Genomic DNA, 20,606 nt, shown 5'->3' on the forward strand with positions numbered 1-20,606 from the left:
TCTGGTCGCTGCATCTAAAAAAAGATATAGTTGCAGTGGAGATGATACAGAGAAGGGCAACCAAAATGATAAAGGGGATGGAACAGCTCCCCTATGAGGAAAGGCTGAAGAGGTTGGGGCTGTTCAGCTTGGAGAAGAGATGGCTAAGGGGGGATATCATAGAGGTCTTTAAGATCATGAAAGATCTTGAATGAGTAGATGTGAATCGGTTATTTACTTTCGGATAATAGAAGGACTAGGGGGTATTCCATGAAGTTAGCAAGTAGCACATTTAAGACTAATCGGAGAAAATTCTTTTTCACTCAATGCACAATTAAGCTCTGGAATTTGTTGCCAGAGGATGCGGTTAGTGCAGTTTGTGTAGCAGGGTTCAAAAAAAGGTTTGGTTAAGTTCTTGGAGGAGAAATCCATTAACTGCTATTAATCAAGTTTACTTAGGGAATAGCCACTGCTATTAATTGCATCAGTAGCATGGGATCTTCTTAGTGTTTAGGTACTTGCCAGGTTCTTGTGGCTTGGTTTGTTCTCTGTTGGAAACAGGATGCTGGGCTTGATGGACCCTTGGTTTGACCCAGCATGGCAATTTCTTTTGTTCTTATTTATGCAATGCTAACAAAAGACGGGCCGCAGCATTCTGAATTAATTGTAACACAACCATACCTTTGCAGGTAAATATACACAAATCGTGGTGCAATAATCAACATGCCCCAAAACAAGGAATTGAAGTACCATTCGGAACATATCTATTGGTATTATATATTTCAATGGTCTAAGCATCTTCAACTTTTAAAATGCTGTTTTTGCTATATGCTTTATATGAGCTTTTATACTAAGCTGAGAACCCAAATACACTTCTAAGCTTTTTATTTCCGATAATATCAGTAACTCCACTCCTTCAAAAATTACTTATTGCCTTATCCATTGTCCAAGAACTTTTTCCAACCACAAAAGTTTAGGTTTTAAAACCAGTTTCAGTCCCTGCAGTACTCTTTGATGATCTTTTCTCTCTGTGATTTCTTCCAGATTTTTGCATCTTTCTCTAGTCCTTGATATTTATATACAATTTGCAATCTTGAGATATTCAGTATGGATCACTTCATGCATTCTCAGGTTAAAATTTACACTATCACATTCAGAACATTTAAATGGTGGCACTCACAAGTGAGTCATTTCATGCTTTTGCAAGTGGCATTTCTGACGGAAACATTTATCACATTCAGAACATTTAAAAGGTTTCTCTCCCGTGTGGATTCTTTCATGCATTCCTAGGCCAGATTTGAACTGGAAGGTTTTATTACATTGGGAACATTTAAATGGTTTCTCTGCACTGTGCGTTCTTTCATGCATTCTTAGTTCACATATGTGATGGAAACATTTACGACATTTACAACACTTAAATGGTTTTTCTCCGGTGTGAGTTCTCTCATGGACTTCTAATTTAGATTTATACATGAAGCTTTTATCACATACAGAGCATTTAAATGGCTTCTCTCTCATGTGGGCCATTTTATGCAGTTGCAGGTTGCATTCCAAACTAAAACATTTATTGCAGTCTGTACATTTAAATGGGGTCTGGCCTTTGTGAACTTGCTGATGAACTTTAAACCGTGACCTGTATGTAAAACATTTTTCACATTCAGTACACTTGTAAGGTTTGTCTTTTCGGTGAATTTTTGTATGCTTTTTCAGGTCTAACTTCCTTGTAAATCTTTCCTCGCATTCAGTACACTGAAACAATCTTCCTTTTGAGTGAATTCTTACATGGCGCTCTAGTTCAGCTCCATCTGCAAAGCATTTTTCACACTCATTACATTGGAAAGGTTTCTCTCGCATGTGAGCTTTTCTATGTGCCATAAGTTTTGTTTTCTTAGAGGTTCTTTTCTCCGCTTCAGGATCTGTACATTTTTTCTCCCTTCCGTGATATTCTTGGATAGATGTGTGACTGGACCTCTCAGTGATCTTGTTCCCACATTCAGTCTTTTCGTGGTGCTCAACAGAATGTGAGTTTGTGGTGAAATACTCCCACGCATCAGCTCTTTTAATTGGTCTCTCTTCTTCACGGAGTACAACGTTTGGGCAGTGGTTGGAATTTCTCCCTTGTTTTGGGGCTTTTTCTTCCACCCTGAGTGGTGTTACGCAACTGATACCTCCTTCACAGTCACTTTCTGAGCTGGCTCTGGAAGGGCCTTTGCGTTTCCATTCATCCCTCTGCTGCCCATTCTGCATTTGTTGCCTCTCCGTATTGTTGCTGAATTCATCATCTGTTGGATAAAAATGAGAGTATGATCATTTACAGCTATGGAGAAGAATAGATATAGGAAAATATCATCCCCATATGATTATTTAAAGTCCTTTAGCCTAAGGTTCCATATGACACATAACGGATAGTGATGTTGGTTGTAGACAGGATAAGGTGGCAACAGCACACGAAGAAAGGGAAACAGGCCCTGTCTGATCTCATCCCGCTGGGTCTGTGCATCTCATCCTCACTTCCAGTCTCTGCGGTGATTCCCTTCATTCTGATGGCCCTGATGGGGACCTGGGAATCAATCTGGACCTACTGTTGGATATGGAGGTATGAGTAAATGGGCAGGGTATCTTCAAGGTAATGATACTTCTGAGACCGTTATTAAGACAGTGTGGGAGGCGGGCAGTCCCAATGATAGGCTATTTTATTTCCATTTCAGCCTTTGAAAAGAAAGACAGAAGGGCTAAATTTCTCCCGATAAAGGACATTATGACTTAGCTGGAAAATGAGCACAAAAAAATCAGGAGGAGAAACCCACGTTGAAGATCTTTGTACTCTAAAGTCACAGTACCATTCTTTACTTTATGATAAGATAAAGTATTTGTTGAGGGTTACTAAGCTGGAGATTTTGATAAAAGTAACAAACCTGGTACCCTTTTTGGCAGGTCAACTGAGAGGAAAGAAATTAAGCAATGGTATTAAGGAGATCAAAGCCGATGATAAGACTCTCATATCTCCTCAAGCAGTGGATGGTGCTTTTAGCAGTTTTTGTATTATTCTATATTCCTCTGACAGCTCAAGTGCTTTAGAAGAAATTGGAGGTTTTTGGAAGATGCCTCACTTCCTAAATGAAGTCAGACCCAGCGGGATGCTCCTATTAATACACAGTGAGATTTTCAGAAGCTGAAAGGTGATAAGGCTTGCAGGGTTGATGTGGATTTGGGATGGATCATTATAAAAGGTTTTCAAGATTGTTAGCTCCAGCTATGACATGGTTGTTTCAGGATGTTTTAAAATCTGGATCCTTCCCTCAGACAGATGGGGCTTTCTCCCCTATCAGCAGATGGAGACACGGAAGACAAGCTTTACTGTACTGATGGTACATAAGACAGTGTGCCACCTGCAGTCACACAGTGCAATCTACAACCAAGCGAAGATCAAATAAATCAGCCCCTTATCCTTGAGCAAGGTGAAGGATAACCGCAAAACCAACCAGAGAACTCCCTTCAACAACTTCCACAGCAACCTAAAACTTTACTAGGAACTGAAAAAATTTAAGATGAAGGCAGCAGTCACGCAACAAGAGGGGGGCTTCCCAGTCTTTTGCATCAAGTGTCACATGTATGATTTTTTACCCGCCGGTGAGAAGTTGTACATGTGCTTCCGATGCAAAGAGCTCCTGTCTCTCAGAGAACGAGTCCGATCTCTGGAGGCTAGAGTAGCAGACCTGGAGGAGCTGAGGCAGACAGAGAGGTATATAGATGAGACCTTCAGGGATATAGTAGCCAAATCCCAACTGCAGGCTGGCAGCCCTGGTGCTGCTTTGGAGGAAGAAGGTCTCATGATTGGAGAGCATCAACCTGGTGCAGCAGGAAAGGATCCTGTAGCAAGGACCTGCTCTCCAGGTGGTGCATTGTCCTTTCACACCGAGGATATCTCCCCAAGGCCTACTGCCCAGGAGGGAAGGGTTAGTTTGGCCGTCATAGTTGGTGATTCGATTATTAGGAATGTAGACATCTGGGTGGCTGGTGGGCGTGAGGATCGCCTGGTAACATGCCTACCTGGTGCAAAGGTGGCGGACCTCACGCGTCACCTAGATATGATTTTAGACAGTGCTGGGGAGGAGCCGACTGTCGTGGTACATGTGGGCACCAACGACATAGGAAAAAGTGGGAGGGAGGTTCTGGAAGACAAATTTAGGCTCTTAGGTACAAAACTGAAATCCAGAACCTCCAGGGTAGCATTCTCTGAAATGCTCCCTGTTTCACGTGCAGGTCCCCAGAGGCAGGCAGAGCTCCGGAGTCTCAATGCGTGGATGAGACGATGGTGCAAGGAAGAGGGATTCAGTTTTGTTAGGAACTGGGGAACCTTTTGGGAGAAGGGGGAGTCTCTTCTGAAGGGATGGGCTCCACCTTAACCAGGGTGGAACCAGACTGCTGGCGCTAACCTTTAAAAAGGAGATAGAGCAGCTTTTAAACTAGAACAAAGGGGAAAGCCGACAGTCGCTCAGCAGCGCATGGTTCGGAGAGAGGTAACTTTAAAGGATACTAATGATGCATTAGAATTAGGGCATCCCGACAGTGAGGTCCCAATAATAAGAAAAGTAGTCCAAGTGCCTGTAACTAAAAACTCACCTGAGCTAAAAAATTCTATCTCATCTCTATCAATTAAAAAGCAGAATGAAAATACAAACCAAAAACAAACTTTGAAATGTTTGTATGCTAATGCCAGAAGTCTAAGAAGTAAGATGGCGAATTAGAATGTATAGCAGTGAATGATGACATAGAATTAATTGGCATCTCAGAGACATGGTGGAAGGAGGACAACCAATGGGACAGTGCTATACCGGGGTACAAATTATATCGCAATGTCAGAGAGGAGCACTCGGGAGGAGGTGTGGCACTTTATGTCCGGGATGGCATAGACTCCAACAGGATAAGCATCCTGCATGAGACTAAATGTACAATCGAATCTTTATGGGTAGAAAACCCTTGTATTGGGGAAGACTATAGTGATAGGGGTATACTACCGTCCACCTGGTCAAGATGGTGAGACGGACTGTGAAATGCTAAGAGAAATTAGGGAAGCTAACCAAATTGGCAGTGCAGTAATAATGGGAGACTTCAATTACCCCAATATTGACTGGGTAAATGTATCATCGGGACATGCTAGAGAGATAAAGTTCTTGGATGGAATAAATGACAGTTTTATGAGGGAGCAATTTTAGATCTAATTCTCAGTGGAGCACAAGACTTGGTGAGAGACGTAACGGTGGTGAGATCGCTTGGCAATAGTGATCATAATATGATCAAATTTGAATTAATGACTGGAAGGGGGACAGTAGCAAATCCACGGCTCTCGTGCTAAACTTACAAAAGGGAAACTTTGAGAAAATGAGAAAAATAGTTAAAAAAAACAAAACCTGAAAAGTGCAGTTACAAAGATAAAGAGTGTGCAATAGTCATGGTCATTGTTTAAAATACTATCTTAGAAGCACAGTCCATATGTATTAAGAAAGGTGGAAGGAAAGCAAAATGATTACTGGCATGGTTAAAAGGTGAGGTGAAAGAGGCTATTTTAGCCAAAAGATCTTCAATCAAAAATTGGAAGAAGGATCCAGAGAAAAATAGGATAAACCATTAGCACTGGCAAATTAAATGTAAGACACTGATAAGACAGGTTAAGAGAGAATTTGAAACGAATTTGGCCACAGAGGCAAAAAACTCACAGTAAAAACTTTTTAAAAGATATCTGAAGAAGAAAGCCTGCAAGGGAGTTGGATGGTCCGTTAGATGATCGAGGGGTTAAAGGTGCACTTAGAGAAGTTAAGGCCATCATGGAAAGATTAAACGATTTCTTTGCTTCAATGTTTACTGAAGAGGATGTTGGAGAGATACCCATACCGGAGAAGGTTTTCATGGGTGATGATTCAGATGGACTGAACCAAATCACGGTGAACCTGGAAGATGTAGTAGGCCAGACTGACAAACTGATAAATAATAAATCACCTGGACCGGATGGTATATACCCCAGGGTTCTGAAGGAACTAAAAAATGAAATTTCAGACCTATTAGTAAAAATTTGTAACCTATCATTAAGATTATCTGAAGACTGGAGGGTGGCTAATGTAACCCCAATATTTAAAAAGGGATCCAGGGGTGATCTGGGAAACTATAGACCGGTGAGCCTGACTTCAGTGCCAGGAAAAATTGTGGAAACTGTTATAAAGAAAAAAAATCACAGAACATTTAGATAGACATGGATTAATAGGAGACAGCCAACATGGATTTACCCAAGGGAAGTCTTGCCTCACAAATCTCCTACATTTTTTTGAAGGGGTGAATAAACATGGACAAAGGTGAACCGGTAGATATGGTATATTTGGATTTTCAGAAGGCGTTTGACAAAGTCCCTAATGAAAGGCTTCTAAAAAAACTAAAAGTTTTGGGATAGGAGGTGATGTCCTTTTGTGGATTGCAAACTGATTAAAAGGCAGGAAACAGAGAAGGATTAAATGGTCAGTTTTCACAGTGGAAAAAGGTAAACAGTGGAGTGCCTCAGGGATCTGAACTTGGACCGGTGCTTTGTAATATATTTATAAATGATCTGGGTACGACAAGTGAGGTGCTTAAATTTGCAGATGACACAAAATTATTCAGAGTAGTTAAAATTCAAGCGGATTGTGATAAATTGCAGGAGGACCTTGTGAGACTGGATGATTTGGCATCCAAATGGCAGATGAAATTTAATGTGGACAAGTGCAAGGTGATGCATATAGGGAAAAATAACCCATGCTATAGTTACACAATGTTAGGTTTCATATTAGGCGTTAACACCCGAGAAAGAGATCTAGGCATCATAGTGGATAATACTTTAAAATCGTCGGTTCAGTGTGCTGCGGCAGTCAAAAAAGCAAACAGAATGTTGGGAATTATTAGAAAGGGAATGGTTAATAAAACGGAAAATGTCATAATGCCTCTGTATCGTTCCATGGTGAGACCGCACCTTGAATACTGTGTGCAATTCTGGTCGCCGCATCTCAAAAAAGATATAGTTGCACTGGAGAAGGCACAGAGAAGGGCAACCCTATGAGGAAAGACTAAAGAGGTTGAGGCTGTTCAGCTTGGAGAAGAGACGGCTGAGGGGGGATATGATAGAGTTCTTTAAAATCATGAGAGGACTTGAATGCATAAATGTGAATCGGTTATTTACACTTTCTGATAATAGACAGACTAGGGGGCACTCCATGAAGTTAATAAGTAGCTCATTTAAAACAAATTGAAGAATATTCTTTTTCACTCAACGTATAATTAAGCTCTGGAATTCATTGCCAGAGGATGTGGTTACAGTAATTAGTGTAGATGGGTTTAAAAAAGGTTTGGATAAATTCCTAGAGCAGAAGTCCATAAACTGCTATTAATCAATAAGGCTTAGTAGCCTGGGATCTATTCATTTAATGTTTGGGTACTTGCCAGGTACTGGCAAGTACCCAAACCACTGCTTGGCCACTGCTGGACACAGGATACTGGGCTTAATGGACCCTTGGTCTGACCCAGTATGGCAATATCTTATGTTCTTATGTACAGATTCTCTTCATCCACCAGCAAGATGATCATCTCCTCTCAGTGCTCCCACTGGATTCAGCATCCTGTCTGCTGTATGGAACACCTTGTCTACACTTGTTTTGAAATGCACTCTCATGAATTCCAAATCCTGTGATGGAAGTAGATTGCTCGTTGCTAAAATTAGGTCCTATTCCAAGGTCTGCAACATCTGTACCATCCCTCAGCTTTGCCCTAATCTGCCAGCTGTTGAAATAAGGATGAACCAGAATTCCCCCCTTGAAAGAGGCTAAAGCCACTACCACTATCACCTTGGAAAACCACACGAGGCGAACAGCCCAAAGGGAAGCCACTTGAACTTGGAAATGCCCCCGAGCACCACAACTGAGTTACTCCGACAAACTCTTCAAATGAGGATGTGAAGATAGACTTACATCCAATCTATGGACACCAAGAACTCTCCTTTTTCCAACTACAGTGATCACCGACCGCAGAGTTTCCATCTCAAAAAAAGGGCACCTGTAAAGTCACGTTCACTTCAGAAAGGTCCAAAACATCGAAATTCACCTTTCTTCACTGCCGCAACCACCAACCTGTGGGCCTACAGAAGAACGGTTCACCTTGTTCAAATCTAAAATTGGTTGCAATGTTCCTTCCTATGGAATCCCAGCCTAGACCTCTGCCATCCTGTGGCACCAGAACCACCACTGTCAAATGGAAAGGATGTTCCCAGGGAACGTACCACCTTCCACTTTAGTGGAGAGGCACGGTGGAAAGCAGGAACGCATCTAAATCATAGCCACCCCTTAGTAAAGAGCGAACCCACTGGTCCACTGTAATCTTATTCCCCTTCTCGTGAAACTGAGCCAAGTGGTCTCCTATCTCAATAAATGAAGAAGCGACCCCCTTTGAACTTTAGGAGAACTCTTAAGACCTCTTGAACTGGAGCCCCATGCTTCCTCGGCCTCCACGAAAGCACAGGGGCCTTCTGCCACGCTGCCTCTGGGATAAAGAACTCTTCCCCAGAAAATAACGTCTCGGTTCCGGAACATCTGCTGAGAAGGAGACCCTTTGCAAACTCCACCGGGCGTATCCGCCGGCCATTTGCAAGCAACTTTCCACATAATGGGAATTTACCCAACTGCGACTTCAAGCAAATGCTGCTGCCCAAATACACAGTCAAATGCAGTGTGTCACTGAAACCACTGACACTAAACTCCTGGCCTTCAGATGAAACAAATCATACGAGGCATCAGGTATGAAGGCAATACCCGCCTCCACCTGAACCGCCTTCCTCTCCGGTAGGCTCTCCTCCATGCCAGTCACCGGAATCTACTGAACACAGCGACAACATTGCTTTTGCCACAAAACTAGAACAAAACAGGTGCCCTGAGCACTAGGACTGATCTATTAACATTTCCATCCTACAACTCTGTGGCGTCCTGAAGGGCTGCCAAGCTCCAAGACCTCCTCAGGAAGAGGATATAGCAACACCATGGCTCTGCCTACACTCAAGTCAGCCTCCAGCACATCCCAATCAGTCCAAAATGGGATCCACCCCTTCTTGATTTGGTTCAGATTTCTCTCCTTTAACTCCCCGCTCTGCAAGGGCCTGCACCACGATGGCTGTTAATTTGTCCCATTTGAAAATACAGACTACCTTTGGGTCATTTCCCTCTGTCACCAGGAGTTCTCCCTCCTCCAGAGGGGCTCTGACCAACCCAGCAATACCTCGAATTCCCTTGGGAGCCTTCTCCGAGAAAACGTCCCAAGGCCATGGACTCCTGCCAAACCAAGTCCAACATGAAGTGACGTCTCTTGGAACTGGGGTGAATCACAGGCCCCGCCACCCCGAAGGAGCACCCCCGAGGTACCGACTGCCTGAACCCAAACTCTCCTTAACTAGGAATGCTTTATGCATAAGAAAACAAAAATCATGGAAAAAAAAAAGGTTTAGAGGCAACCAGCTCCAACCAGCATCCCCCTGCAGGACCATCAGCTGACTTATCTTGCCATACGTTTGGTTCCCCATGAACCAGGGCGAACACCAGGGGATCCTTTAAAGGCCTCAGCAGAGTCCTCCTGTACCGCGGAATAGGCCACTTCCCACCATGCTCCAAACTTCCCCCCCCCCCCCCCAGTCCTGGACTCCGCTTCCCATGCCTGCATTTTCACAGCAGACCATCTCCCTTCGGTATCCTAAAGACGCTCCCCTGAAGATCTCTCATCACCATCCATGCTGGATCGGCAGAGGCCGGAGGGCAGCAGTTTAAAACTCTGATCCCACCCCCCCACGCCACGCACGGCTTCCCATGTTCAGCGGGAAGCTGCCATCATGCAAATGACGTGCGGCCGAAAGCTCACCCAGAGCCACCGCGGCTCATGTCCTCTCTCCTCAGCCCAGTCCCAGCCCTGAGAAAGCCGCACCACAGACTGGGCTGCTCAGCTGCTCAGCCCTGCCTGCAAACGCGGCTCCCTGCTTCCCTTGCCGCAAACTGCTCTTTATTCTTTTTTTTTTTTTAAACTTTATCCCAAGAGCAAGTAGCAATAAAGGCAAAGAAGAGAAATAAAAGCTTTCCTGAGGACGTCTTCTGAAGCAGATTAGGAAGCAGACCAGAGGGGAAAGGGCGAGGCTAGATAAGAAGGGAGCCAGCACTACTGGCTTTCAGACCCTCCTCCCTGCCAGGGCAGAAGCAAGCCACAGGCCACCAACCCCCTGCTCGCCCTTCTCAACCAGGAGAATAGCCTTAAGGCCTGGCACCCCGGAAGGAAACGTGTCCTCCAGAACGGCACACTGTGAGTTGAACACTCCTACAATCCACTGGAGACAGAAAATCCTGAGCAACTGGAGGCGGCACACCATCTTATCTACCAGCAGTGCAGTACAGCTCGTCTTCTCTGTCTCCATCTGCTGGTAGGGGAGAGGTGGCACACCATCTTATGTACCAGCAGCACAGTAAAGCTCGTCTTCTCTGTCTCCATCTGCTGGTAGGGGAGAGGCGGCATACCATCTTATGTACCAGCAGCACAGTAAAGCTCATCTTCTCTGTCTCCAACTGCTGGCAGGGGAGAGGCGGCACCCCATCTTATCTACCAGCAGCACAATAAAGCTCGTCTTCTCTGTCTCCATCTGCTGGTAGGGGGAGGTGGCCCACCATCTTATGTACCAGCAGCACAGTAAAGCTCGTCTTCTCTGTCTCCATCTGCTGGTAGGGGAGAGGTGGCCCACCATCTTATATACTAGCAGTACATTAAAGCTCGTCTTCTCTGTCTCCATCTGCTGGTAGGGGAGAGGCAGCCCACCATCTTATGTACCAGCAGCATAGTAAAGCTCGTCTTCTCTGTCTCCATCTGCTGGCAGGGGAGAAAAACTCATTTCTCTAAACTGATCTGCGGGACGATAACGAAGCAAAATTTATAAAGCCACGTGGTGGCTCAAAGACTTAAAACTGGGAAATGTGCGGGGCAAAGACAGGATGGGAGATTCTATAGGAGGACTGGGATCGCTGGATATCGAGGGACAGCAATACCGTATCTGTACGCAGACCTGCCGGACTCCAACATGCTTGAAAAGCCGTGGAGCCAAACAAACTGGAAGACTGCTGGAGAGGCTCCGATATCAAAGGGGAACTGATCGCACACGCTCTTGTCTGTGCCCTGTCATTACGTCTTTCTGGGGCAATGTTAGACATGCTGACAGGGGTGAAGATTCCGGAAGACGCAAGGACCCTTTTCTTCTGCTTTTTTTACTCTCTTGAGTTGGAGGGGGGTGGTAAGGCTATAAGAATCATAAAGAAACTCTTTGCACTTGGAAGGAGAGTGCTTTGGAGGAGGATGGAGGAAGATGAACCGATCCTCTACAAAGGAATGGTATTAAGAGCCACGTCTTTGGACTGAGATGGAACTGCTGATAGCCGAACATAAAGGAAGATATTCTAAGGTGAAGGACTTCACTATTAATGTGTAGTATCTACATTTTTCTTTTACGTTTCGGAAGGTATAGTTCTATTGCATCTCACACTTGAGCCATGGGAGGGAGGGCTTGGGGGAGGAGGGGTAGGATGGGTTGGGTTGAGGTTTGGGAAGTTGGGATTTTGCCTTGTTGGATGTAAAGAGCTTAGAGAAGTGTTGGTTGTTTGATCGATGTTATAACGTGGGGTTTTGCTGTAAAACAAACACCTTGTACCGTGGATGGTAACTCAATTGTATCCCTTTTATACTGTTTAATAAAATTAAGTTCTTTAAAAAAAAAATCGACTTGAAAGCCAGAAAAAAGATTCACCCTCTCTGTTTTTAAGGTCTGAGAATCTCCACAGTGCAGGGCAAGCAGCCTATTATGAGGGAATTGTTTGCTCACCACTTTCATCAGTAATCTCCTCTCCTCCCTCCAGCTGCTCGCTGACATCAGGCTCTTTCGTTTTCAGGATCTCTACACTGGGGTCAGGACTGTAACCTGGGCCGCCTGTTAGAAAAATGGGAAAGTACCTTCAGTCTGGGCCTACCGACTCAAGAACAGCACGATTCAGCTAGAAGAGAGAGATGATGGGAGAAATGAAAGTATCTCGGGGAAAGGTATTTAGGGTCCTCGGGAACGCAGACACAGGTCCCCCCCAAACCACGGAAAGGAAAAGCGCTGCAGAGTCGCCGCCCCTTCCTCCATCCCAACACCTACCCCCTTCTGCTGATCGCAGCGGAGGGGAATGTTACCTCCAGCCTCTTCCGGAAGAAATCAGAACCACCACGATGGTGGTGGTGGGGAGGAAGGGGCAGCACGGAGAGAGCTCAGGAATAGGTGAGGGTGGAAAGCAGGATGACAAGAACTCATAGGGGGATGAAGGCAGAGACAAAACAAAGGAGAGAACGAGAGGAGAGACTGAGGGGAGACGAGTAAAAGACTGGAGAGGGGAACGGAGGAGGTGAGGAGAGAGACAGGCCGTGGCGACATGGTGGTGGGGGGGGAGGCTGACAGAAAGAGAGAAGGAAGGAATGAAATACAAAAAAACAAGAGCGACTTGAAAATGAATGAGAAATGCAGAAGTAATGGAAGCAGAACAAATAAAATTATCCCCCCCCCCAAAGAGGTTAGGTGTCAGGGTTCTTGATTCCCTGTCTCGTTCTTGCTGTGACTGATCCAGAGGAGGTGACTGAATTCTAGGAAAAATGTTTGGATCGGTTTTGGAGGGGAATCTGTGTGTGCGTTCTCAGTCCTGTTTCCTTTTCATATCGACAGAGGGTTATAAAGCATGGTTTCGCCAAGATTCCGTATTCGCCGGCGTACAGGGCGCAGTGGCATATAAGACACATCCCCTTTTTTATACACGTTTTTAAGGAAAAAATAATTTTCTCTATTTTTTGGTGAATATGATTTTCGTTGGGGGGGGGGGGGGGGAAGCTGCGCTTCGGCAAGCCCCTTTTCTGTGTTTCTGTCCCAATGTCTGTCTCGCTCTAACTCCTGCCTGTCTCTCTCTCTCTGTCTATCTGTTTGTCTCTCTCTCTCTCTCTCTGTACGCCTGTGATCATAATCTGTTTTGTCACCCGGCTCTGCTGCTGTACTTACACAGAGAAGGCTGATTCCCACATGATGACCTGACGACAAGAACCGGCATTGTCATCCTCCTAGCACTTTAAATCTCATCGGCAAACCTGAGGCTGAATTAATATTCATAAAATAAAAAAGACCTTTGAAGAAAATAAAAATTCTGCAGCATCTCAATAACTCTTCTTCCAGATCTTGCTCCTCCCTCTCCCTGCCACTTTTTTTTTTTAAGCATAGCCAGCTGTCGATTTTGATTGGGCAAGCCTCGCTCCCCGATTGGCCGGTGCTGGGCAAGAGGGGCTGGCCGAAGCGTGGCTTCCCCAATCAAAATCGACAGCTGGCTATGCTTTAAAAAAAAAAAAAAAAAATGGCGCGGCTTCTGGCATCATTTTTAGCATCAGTCTGTAGTTCATGGCTATCTGATTTCAGACAGTTCTCTCCTCCCTCAGCTATCTGTCCAGCACCGACTTTTCAGATGTCTGGCCAAAAGTTGAAGAAGAGCGACAAGTATTGCAGAGAGAGTTTGTTTTTTGTTTTTTTAACATTATTTTCTCACAGAATGAGAAATTGTTTAGCCTATTTGGCATTTGTGAGAACCTGAGAACTCTAGAGAGGAAAGAATGAAAGACGTTCGATTCAATAAGGCCTGTTCCTTGGCATTAGTACCCCATTTCCGCATGGGCTGACGTTGAACTGGCAGCTACAGAGCCCCTTCCAATCTTCTGCAGAAAAATGAACTTTGGAGCATCTGCTCTGAATTTGTTTTTCCGTAATCCATTCTCTTTTTCTATAATCTGTGCAGGACTTAAAATAATATTATTGAGATATCAGCAAAATAAATATATTTTCTATGAACCAGAACAACTCAGAGGGTTCTTAGATGGTAAAAAGTGAGGTGCGATGCTCCAGAAGAGAAAATGGGGGGTTAAGCAACTCTGTGAAGGTTTATGCCTTTAATATTTAGAAGTATGTCTTATATGAGCTCTATGTTTCATGAAAGTACATCTTGCTCCCAGATTTCCTATATTGATTAAGAGATTTAAGTTTAAAATACAATACTGTCTTCATCCTTAGGGAGTTTCTATATTTAGTAATATATATGTGTTATCTCTGTATTTCTTTTGATATATGAATGTAAATATATCTGAAAATTGCATAAATAAAATAAAAAAATAAATAAAATAAAAAATAATATTATTACCAAAAGGGGCTTGCCGAAGCTCGGCGTCCCCAATCAAAATTAACAGCGTCCGGTGGGAAGTGACGCGGTGGCGTCGGGGAGCGAGGGCGCGCCACCCAATTGGCTGGCACGCGGTGGCGTCGGCGCGCCCTCGCTCCCCGACGCCACCGCATCACTCCCCCCCCCCCCCCCCACTGTTAATTTTGATTACTGGCGCATAGCATGCACTCCATATCTTTCCCCTATTTTGAGGGGAAAAAACTGCGTCCTACACGCCGGCAAACACGTTACTTAATTTCTCAATAGCAAACTGAATTCCCATCATTGAGCGCCCTAGAGTGCGTGACTGGGTTAGAAGCCGGCCGAGCGGGAGGCCACAAAGGGAAGTGGTGAATGGGAGTTTTCTCTGAGGAGGGGGTTGTTACTAGCGCTGTGCCGCAGGGATCGGGCCTCGGACCGGTTCTTTTCAACATTTTCGTGAGCAGCATAACGGAAGGGTTGGCGGGGAAGTTTTGCCTTTTTGCAATGACACCAAAACTGTAACAGGGCGGGCAGCCAGGAAGGTGTGGGAAAATATGAGAAGGGATCTAGTGAAGCTCGAGACATGCTCTAAGGTTTGACAGCTAAGATTTAATACTAAAAAAATGCAGAATAATGCATTTAGGATGCAAAAATCCAAGGGGAAGGTACAGTATTGGAGGTGAAATTCTTCTAAGCCCAAAGGAAGAGCGGGACCTGGGGGTGATTGTATCCGATGATCCTAAGGTGGCCAAACAGGTGGAAAAAGCGACGGTAAAAGCCAGAAAGATGCTTGGGTGCATAGAGAGAGGAATGGTCAGCAGATACAGGGAGGTGATAGTGCCCCTGTATAGGTCCCTGGTGAGACCTCACGAGGAATACTGTGCGCAGTTCTGGAGACCCCACCTTCAAAAGGATATAAACAGGATGGAGTCGGTCCAGAGGGAGGCTACTAAAATGGCCAGTGGTCTTCGTTCTAAAGCAGATGGGGATAGACTTAGAGATCTAAAGATGAAGACCCTAGAGGAAAGGCGAGATAGGGGAGATAAGATAGAGACATTCAAATATCTCAAAGGTTTCCATGCACAGGAGGGGAGCCTTTTACAATGGAAAGGAGGCTCTAGAGCAGGGGTCATGAGATGAGATTGAAAGGGAATAGACTTAGGAGTAATTTTAGCAAATATTTCTTTAGAGAGGGGGGTGGATGCATGGAATGGCCTGCTAGTGTAACTGGTGGAGGTAAAAACTGTATCTGAATTAAAGAAAGCATGAGATAAACACAGGGGAGCTCTAAGGAAGGGATGGGAATTATAATGCTCAATTAATCGGACTGACGGGCAGACTAGATGGGCCATACGGTCTTTTACTGCCGTCATGTTTCTATCTTTCTAACCCCGGCTTTAATGCAAGCCCCGTCACCTGCTTCACGCAGCTCCTCACGAGGGTCTGCGATGGTCAGACCTCCTCTGTCCTCGGATCCCTGGGGCTCGATCCCGCGTCCTTCATGGTTAAACCGGAAAAGGATGTCGGGCCTGACACGGGGGGAGCCTGTTATGGGGAAAAGACAGGTACAACGAGAGGTTTCTTAAGAGTGATTTTCCAGTTACCTGGACAAAAACCCTTTAATTTAACCTTTCCCTCTTTTCCTGGGCTAAATTCTAGCTGAGTAACTTTCGATCCAGGTAGAAAGAGAGAGGATGGGGGCTGGGGGCGACATTCTGGGAGCAGGGCTTAGGGTAGGACTGTACTGACCACTACTTGGGATGCACTTACTCAGGTTAAGCCCTGCTGGGTTCCCGTCTAAAGTCATTACGGTTTCTAAACTGTATTCAATAAATTTACTTTCCAAGGCATCGGTCTTGTTTTTTTTGCACCTGCTGACTATTCTGGGCCAGGCCCTTCCTGCCAGTCAGCTGCTGCCTTATTGGAGCCTAAGAAGTGCTTTGTGCTTTCTAGGCAGGGTCAGTCCAAGAGCGGCCCCCAAGGCTCCACCCACCCTGAGTCATGACATTAGGAGCCAGCGGCTGACGCTGGGGCACAGGGCAAGGGAGGCACGATCTCCATCTGATGTCTGCTGCAGATCCTTCAGGGCCCGATTTAATAAGCCTGATTTTTCACTTCGCGTCAGTCTAAATCGGGCCCTTAATCTCAACTTAATTCGGGTCCCCACCAGTCTCCCTCAGTCCCTCACCCGGTTCCCACCAGTCTCCCTCTATTTCAGATCTCCCCCAAACCTGCCCCGGGAGTCTCACCCCACCCCTAAGTTACAACCCAGCCACCAATAAGTCAGCTCCAGTCAGTCACCCACTACCCCTCGGCCAGCTTGAGCCAGCAGGACCCCCCGACTCCAGCTAGTTACCCTTTCCTCTCACTATCTGGCTGCCACTAATGCGACAACTCTTCTCTTCCAGTCAGCACCATGTGGCTATCAGCAAGTCTGAACCAGTGCCGGCTGGGAAACAGACTGATTCGAGAGGAACTCTGACCCCACCTTTTTCGTGCAGGATAGGCCCCTGTTGTACAAGATCCTTCTTGACCAGCAGCCACATAGGACTGCCTACCAGTCATCTTTGGAGGTCCGCCACCAGAAGTATGGTCTCGGGATGACTCACAATCCTCCATATTACCCTGCCGATCATTGGCCAGGGAGGGAAAACATACAGCATCTCGCTCCACGGCTACTGTTGAACTAGAGCATCAATTCCCAACGTCTTCGGGTCCTTTCTGTGACTGTGGAACCATTGCACCTTTGCACTGCTGAAACTCGCCATCATATCCAGATACGGCTGATCCCAGCAAGAGACTATGAGCTGAAAAGCGTTGTCCAGCAGCTCCCACTCTCCTGGGTCTAAGGAATGTCTGCTGAGAAAATCGGCCCTCACATTGTCTGTCCCAGCAATGTGGAGAGGCTGTAAATGTTGCTCTGCCCAGTCCATGAAAGCATCCATTTCTGCCGACACCTAGACTTTTTGTTCCGCCCTGATGGTTTATGTAGACGACCGTCCTGGCATTGTCTGACATCACCCTTACCTGTCAGCCGCTTGGTGAACCGTAGGCATGCTAAGCAAAACCACAAGAGCTTCCAATCGATTGATAGTCCATTGTCATTCCTTGGCATTCCACCGATCTTGCGCTATCAACTCTTGGCAGTGAGCCCCCAATCCAGGAGGTTCATATCCGTTGTGAGCGCAAACCATTCTGGGGTCTCTAAGGGTACTCCTTTGCAACCACCACTGCAACTTTGTGCTCATGTCCAGCGGTAAGGATAACCTCATTGTATAATCCTGTGACGGCGGATTCCACTGCGACAGCAGAGCCTGCTGAAGCAGACGCATATGCGCCTCGCCCAGAGTACTACCTCCAACGCTGCCACTATCGACCCCAAGACCTGTAAATAACTCCATACCTTTGGACGAATGGCCAATCTCAAGGACTGAACCTGAGTCTCCACCTTTCGGATACTTGCTCTGGCAGAAACACCCTGCTTTGCGCCATATTGAATCTCACAACAAGGTATTTCACGGTCTGTGTCAGCTGTAGACTACTTTTGGCTAAGTTCACTATCCAGCCCAGCTCTTGAAGGAATGGAATCACCTTGCGAGATGCCAACTGACTATTTTCCACACTCTTGGCCCGAATCATCCAAGTATGGACGAATTAGAGACGCCGCTATTACCACCATGATTTTGGAGAAGGTTCTGGGCGCCGAAGCCAGGCCAAACAGCAAGGCTTGAATCTGATAATGCCTTCCTAGAATGGCAAAACATAGAAACTGCTGATGTTCCTGTCATATGGATATATATAGATATGCTTCTGTCAAATCGACAGACATGAGAAACTCCCCTCTCTGTACTGCCATAAGCTTTCCTGGAGTCCTGGCAGACCAGTGTACTGATGGGATTCTCCCTCCTACCAGCAGATGGGGGCAGAGTGCTTGACTTCTTCCTGTGACAGCAGTGTATAAATGCTGACTCAGCAGGGAGACTGTCAGTAGACCTTTGCCAAACCTTGTTCTCTCTCTTTTTTTTTTGGGACTATGGGAGAGGTTATTCTCTCCCATAGCCTCTCCTTGGCTTCCTTCCCCAGGGTCTGTTACCTTCTGGTTCCCTGGTCTCCTCTGCTTTCCCCGAATACACTCAAGCTTTGTAACTTTCAGGGCTCGAGTGAAACCTCACCCTAAAAAAATGAAAAATGAATTGGCCAACTAAAAAGGCTACCTGCCGGCCTCCGAACAAAATGGGAAGGCCGCAGGGGAGACAAAGACCACAGGTGGGGGGGGTCTCAAAGCAGTTCTGAGTATCTCCAACACAAAGAAAGAGGGCTTTGGCACATCCCATCAGGCCAAAACTCTCTGTCTTCGGGTGGGAGATCCCCAGCGCTGCTTTGAGAACCCCCCGTGGTGAAACTCGTCTCCCTCCTTTCCTGGAGATGCAGTGCTTTGTGAATGTACGCACCGATGCCCAGGTGGCTGCCCTGCAGATATCTATTGGTGCTACTGCTCTATACTCCACCCCCGATGCAGCCTGCACGCTTGTGGCGTGTGTCTTTAGCCCTGTCGGCCCTGGCTTTCCCTTTATTATGTAAGCTGTTGCTATTGCTTTTTTAATCCACTTAGCAATGGAGGCCTTAGTTGCTGCCACACCTTTTCCTCTGGATTGAGTTTAGTACAAATAGCTTATCTGACTTTCGGAACTCATTGGTCACTTCCAGGTACCTTAGGAGGACCCTGCAAATATCCAAAAACCTCAGGTCTCTGAGGTCACTAGGCACTCTGACTTCCTAAAACCTGGCAATGTAATGGGTTGGTTAATAAGAAAATCTGACACCACTGGCCTGTTTACCTTCTCTTGGAGAAAGACAAGTACAAGCCTCTGCATGATAGTCCTTGCAATTCTGATGTCTTTCCAGCTGAGCCTACTGCTACGAGCATCACCGTCTTGAGTGTCAGGTTGTTCAGGGAAATATCATTCAGAGGTTGGAAGGGAGGTCCAGCCAAGGACCTTAGGACCAGATTCAGGTCCCAAGGCGGTACCAATGCTTTGCAAGGCGGACTGCCCCCTTTAGGAAGCATACCACATCTGGATGGGCTGCCACTGACTTGCCTTTAAGGCAACCTCTAAAGCATACTATGGCTGCTACTTGCACCCTTAAAAGTATTTACTGCCAGGCCCTTGTCCAGGCCTTCCTGTAAAAACTGTAGGATCTCTGGCGTTTCCACCTTTCTAGGAACTAGGATTCTTCCTTTGCACCACCTTCCAAATATTTTCCAAATCCGTCCATACATTAGTGACATAGTTTTCTTTCTGGCCTTCGGTAATGTTATGACGACTCGGCTTGAGTATCTCCTCTGGCCGAATCTTCTCCTCTCAATAGCCAGACCATAAATGAGAACTTGTATGGGTTCTCCATAGCTATTGGTCCTTGCTCGAGATGGGTCGGGACCACCCCGAAGCTGATTGGTTCCACTACCTTCCTTCTCACCAGGTCCGCATTCCATGGTCTCGCTGGCCAGTCTGGGACCACTAGGATGACTAGGACTGAGTGTCGTGCTATTCTTCTGATCACCCTGCCCACCACTGGCCAGGTTGGAACACGTGCAGCAACTCATTCATTGGCCACTGTTGCGACAGCACAACTATGCTCCTGGGGCCTACTTCTTTCCTGTGACTGAAGAATTTTCCTGCCTTGGCATTTCTTCTTGTGGTCATCAAGTCCCAACTGAGGGATTCCCCATGACTTTACTCCTAGCCTGAAGGTCTCCTCTGCTAGCTCCCATTCCCCTGGGACTAGCACCTGAGAAAATTCGCCTGAATATTGTATTTCCCTGCTATGGGCACAGCTGAGATTTCCAGAAACTCGGCCTTGGCTGTTGCCATTACCAGAGAGGTTCCCCTCGCCAGTGGCTTGCTCTTTCATCCTCCTTGCTTGTTTTCGGGGGCCACCGCGGGCAGCTTTTTACGAGAGGATCTGTACCGCTTTGCCTTGCGACTGAACCTGAAAATGGTCAAGATCCAACCTCATGGCCCTCAGTTCCAACTGATTCATGGAGTACCCTGATTCCTGGCAGGACCAGGTTCCTTGGGCTACCTGTCCCTGACAGTGTGCACCCCGCCCCTGCTTGCTTGCATCCATGGTCACTGTTATCCATGGAAGGGACTGCAGGCTGGCTCCGCTGGCCAGGTCGCTTGAGGTCAGCCACCAGCCCAAGCTCCTTCTGACATGCTGCGGTTAACGGGATCCTCGTGTTGCACTTCTGACTTTGCAGAGACCCATTCCCCAGAAACCGGGCCCGCAGAGGCCTCATCCCGGTTCTTGCCCCTGGTACTACCCCTATTTCTTTTT

The 20,606-nt window shown here is 46.3% G+C and overlaps 1 protein-coding gene across 4 annotated transcripts in view; it reads right to left on the reverse strand.

Annotated features, from left to right (window-relative positions):
• Positions 1–481: 481 nt before the first annotated feature.
• Positions 482–20,606, reverse strand: part of LOC115083879 (zinc finger protein 501-like) — a 38,507-nt gene continuing 18,382 nt past the window's right edge. Inside the window, exons 5-7 of one of the 4 annotated variants that reach the window (XM_029587934.1) lie at positions 15,684–15,812; positions 11,888–11,992; positions 482–2,261 (exon numbers count right to left, since the gene is read on the reverse strand). In XM_029587934.1, coding sequence (XP_029443794.1) covers positions 1,156–2,261; positions 11,888–11,992; positions 15,684–15,812 — 1,340 coding nt within the window. In that variant the 3' untranslated portion in view covers positions 482–1,155. The remainder of the gene's footprint in view (positions 2,262–11,887; positions 11,993–15,683; positions 15,813–20,606) is intronic. The other 3 variants (XM_029587936.1, XM_029587935.1, XM_029587937.1) reach the window with 3 other exon arrangements.

Source organism: Rhinatrema bivittatum, chromosome 2, assembly GCF_901001135.1.
Source record: "Rhinatrema bivittatum chromosome 2, aRhiBiv1.1, whole genome shotgun sequence".
Classification (NCBI taxonomy): domain Eukaryota; kingdom Metazoa; phylum Chordata; class Amphibia; order Gymnophiona; family Rhinatrematidae; genus Rhinatrema; species Rhinatrema bivittatum.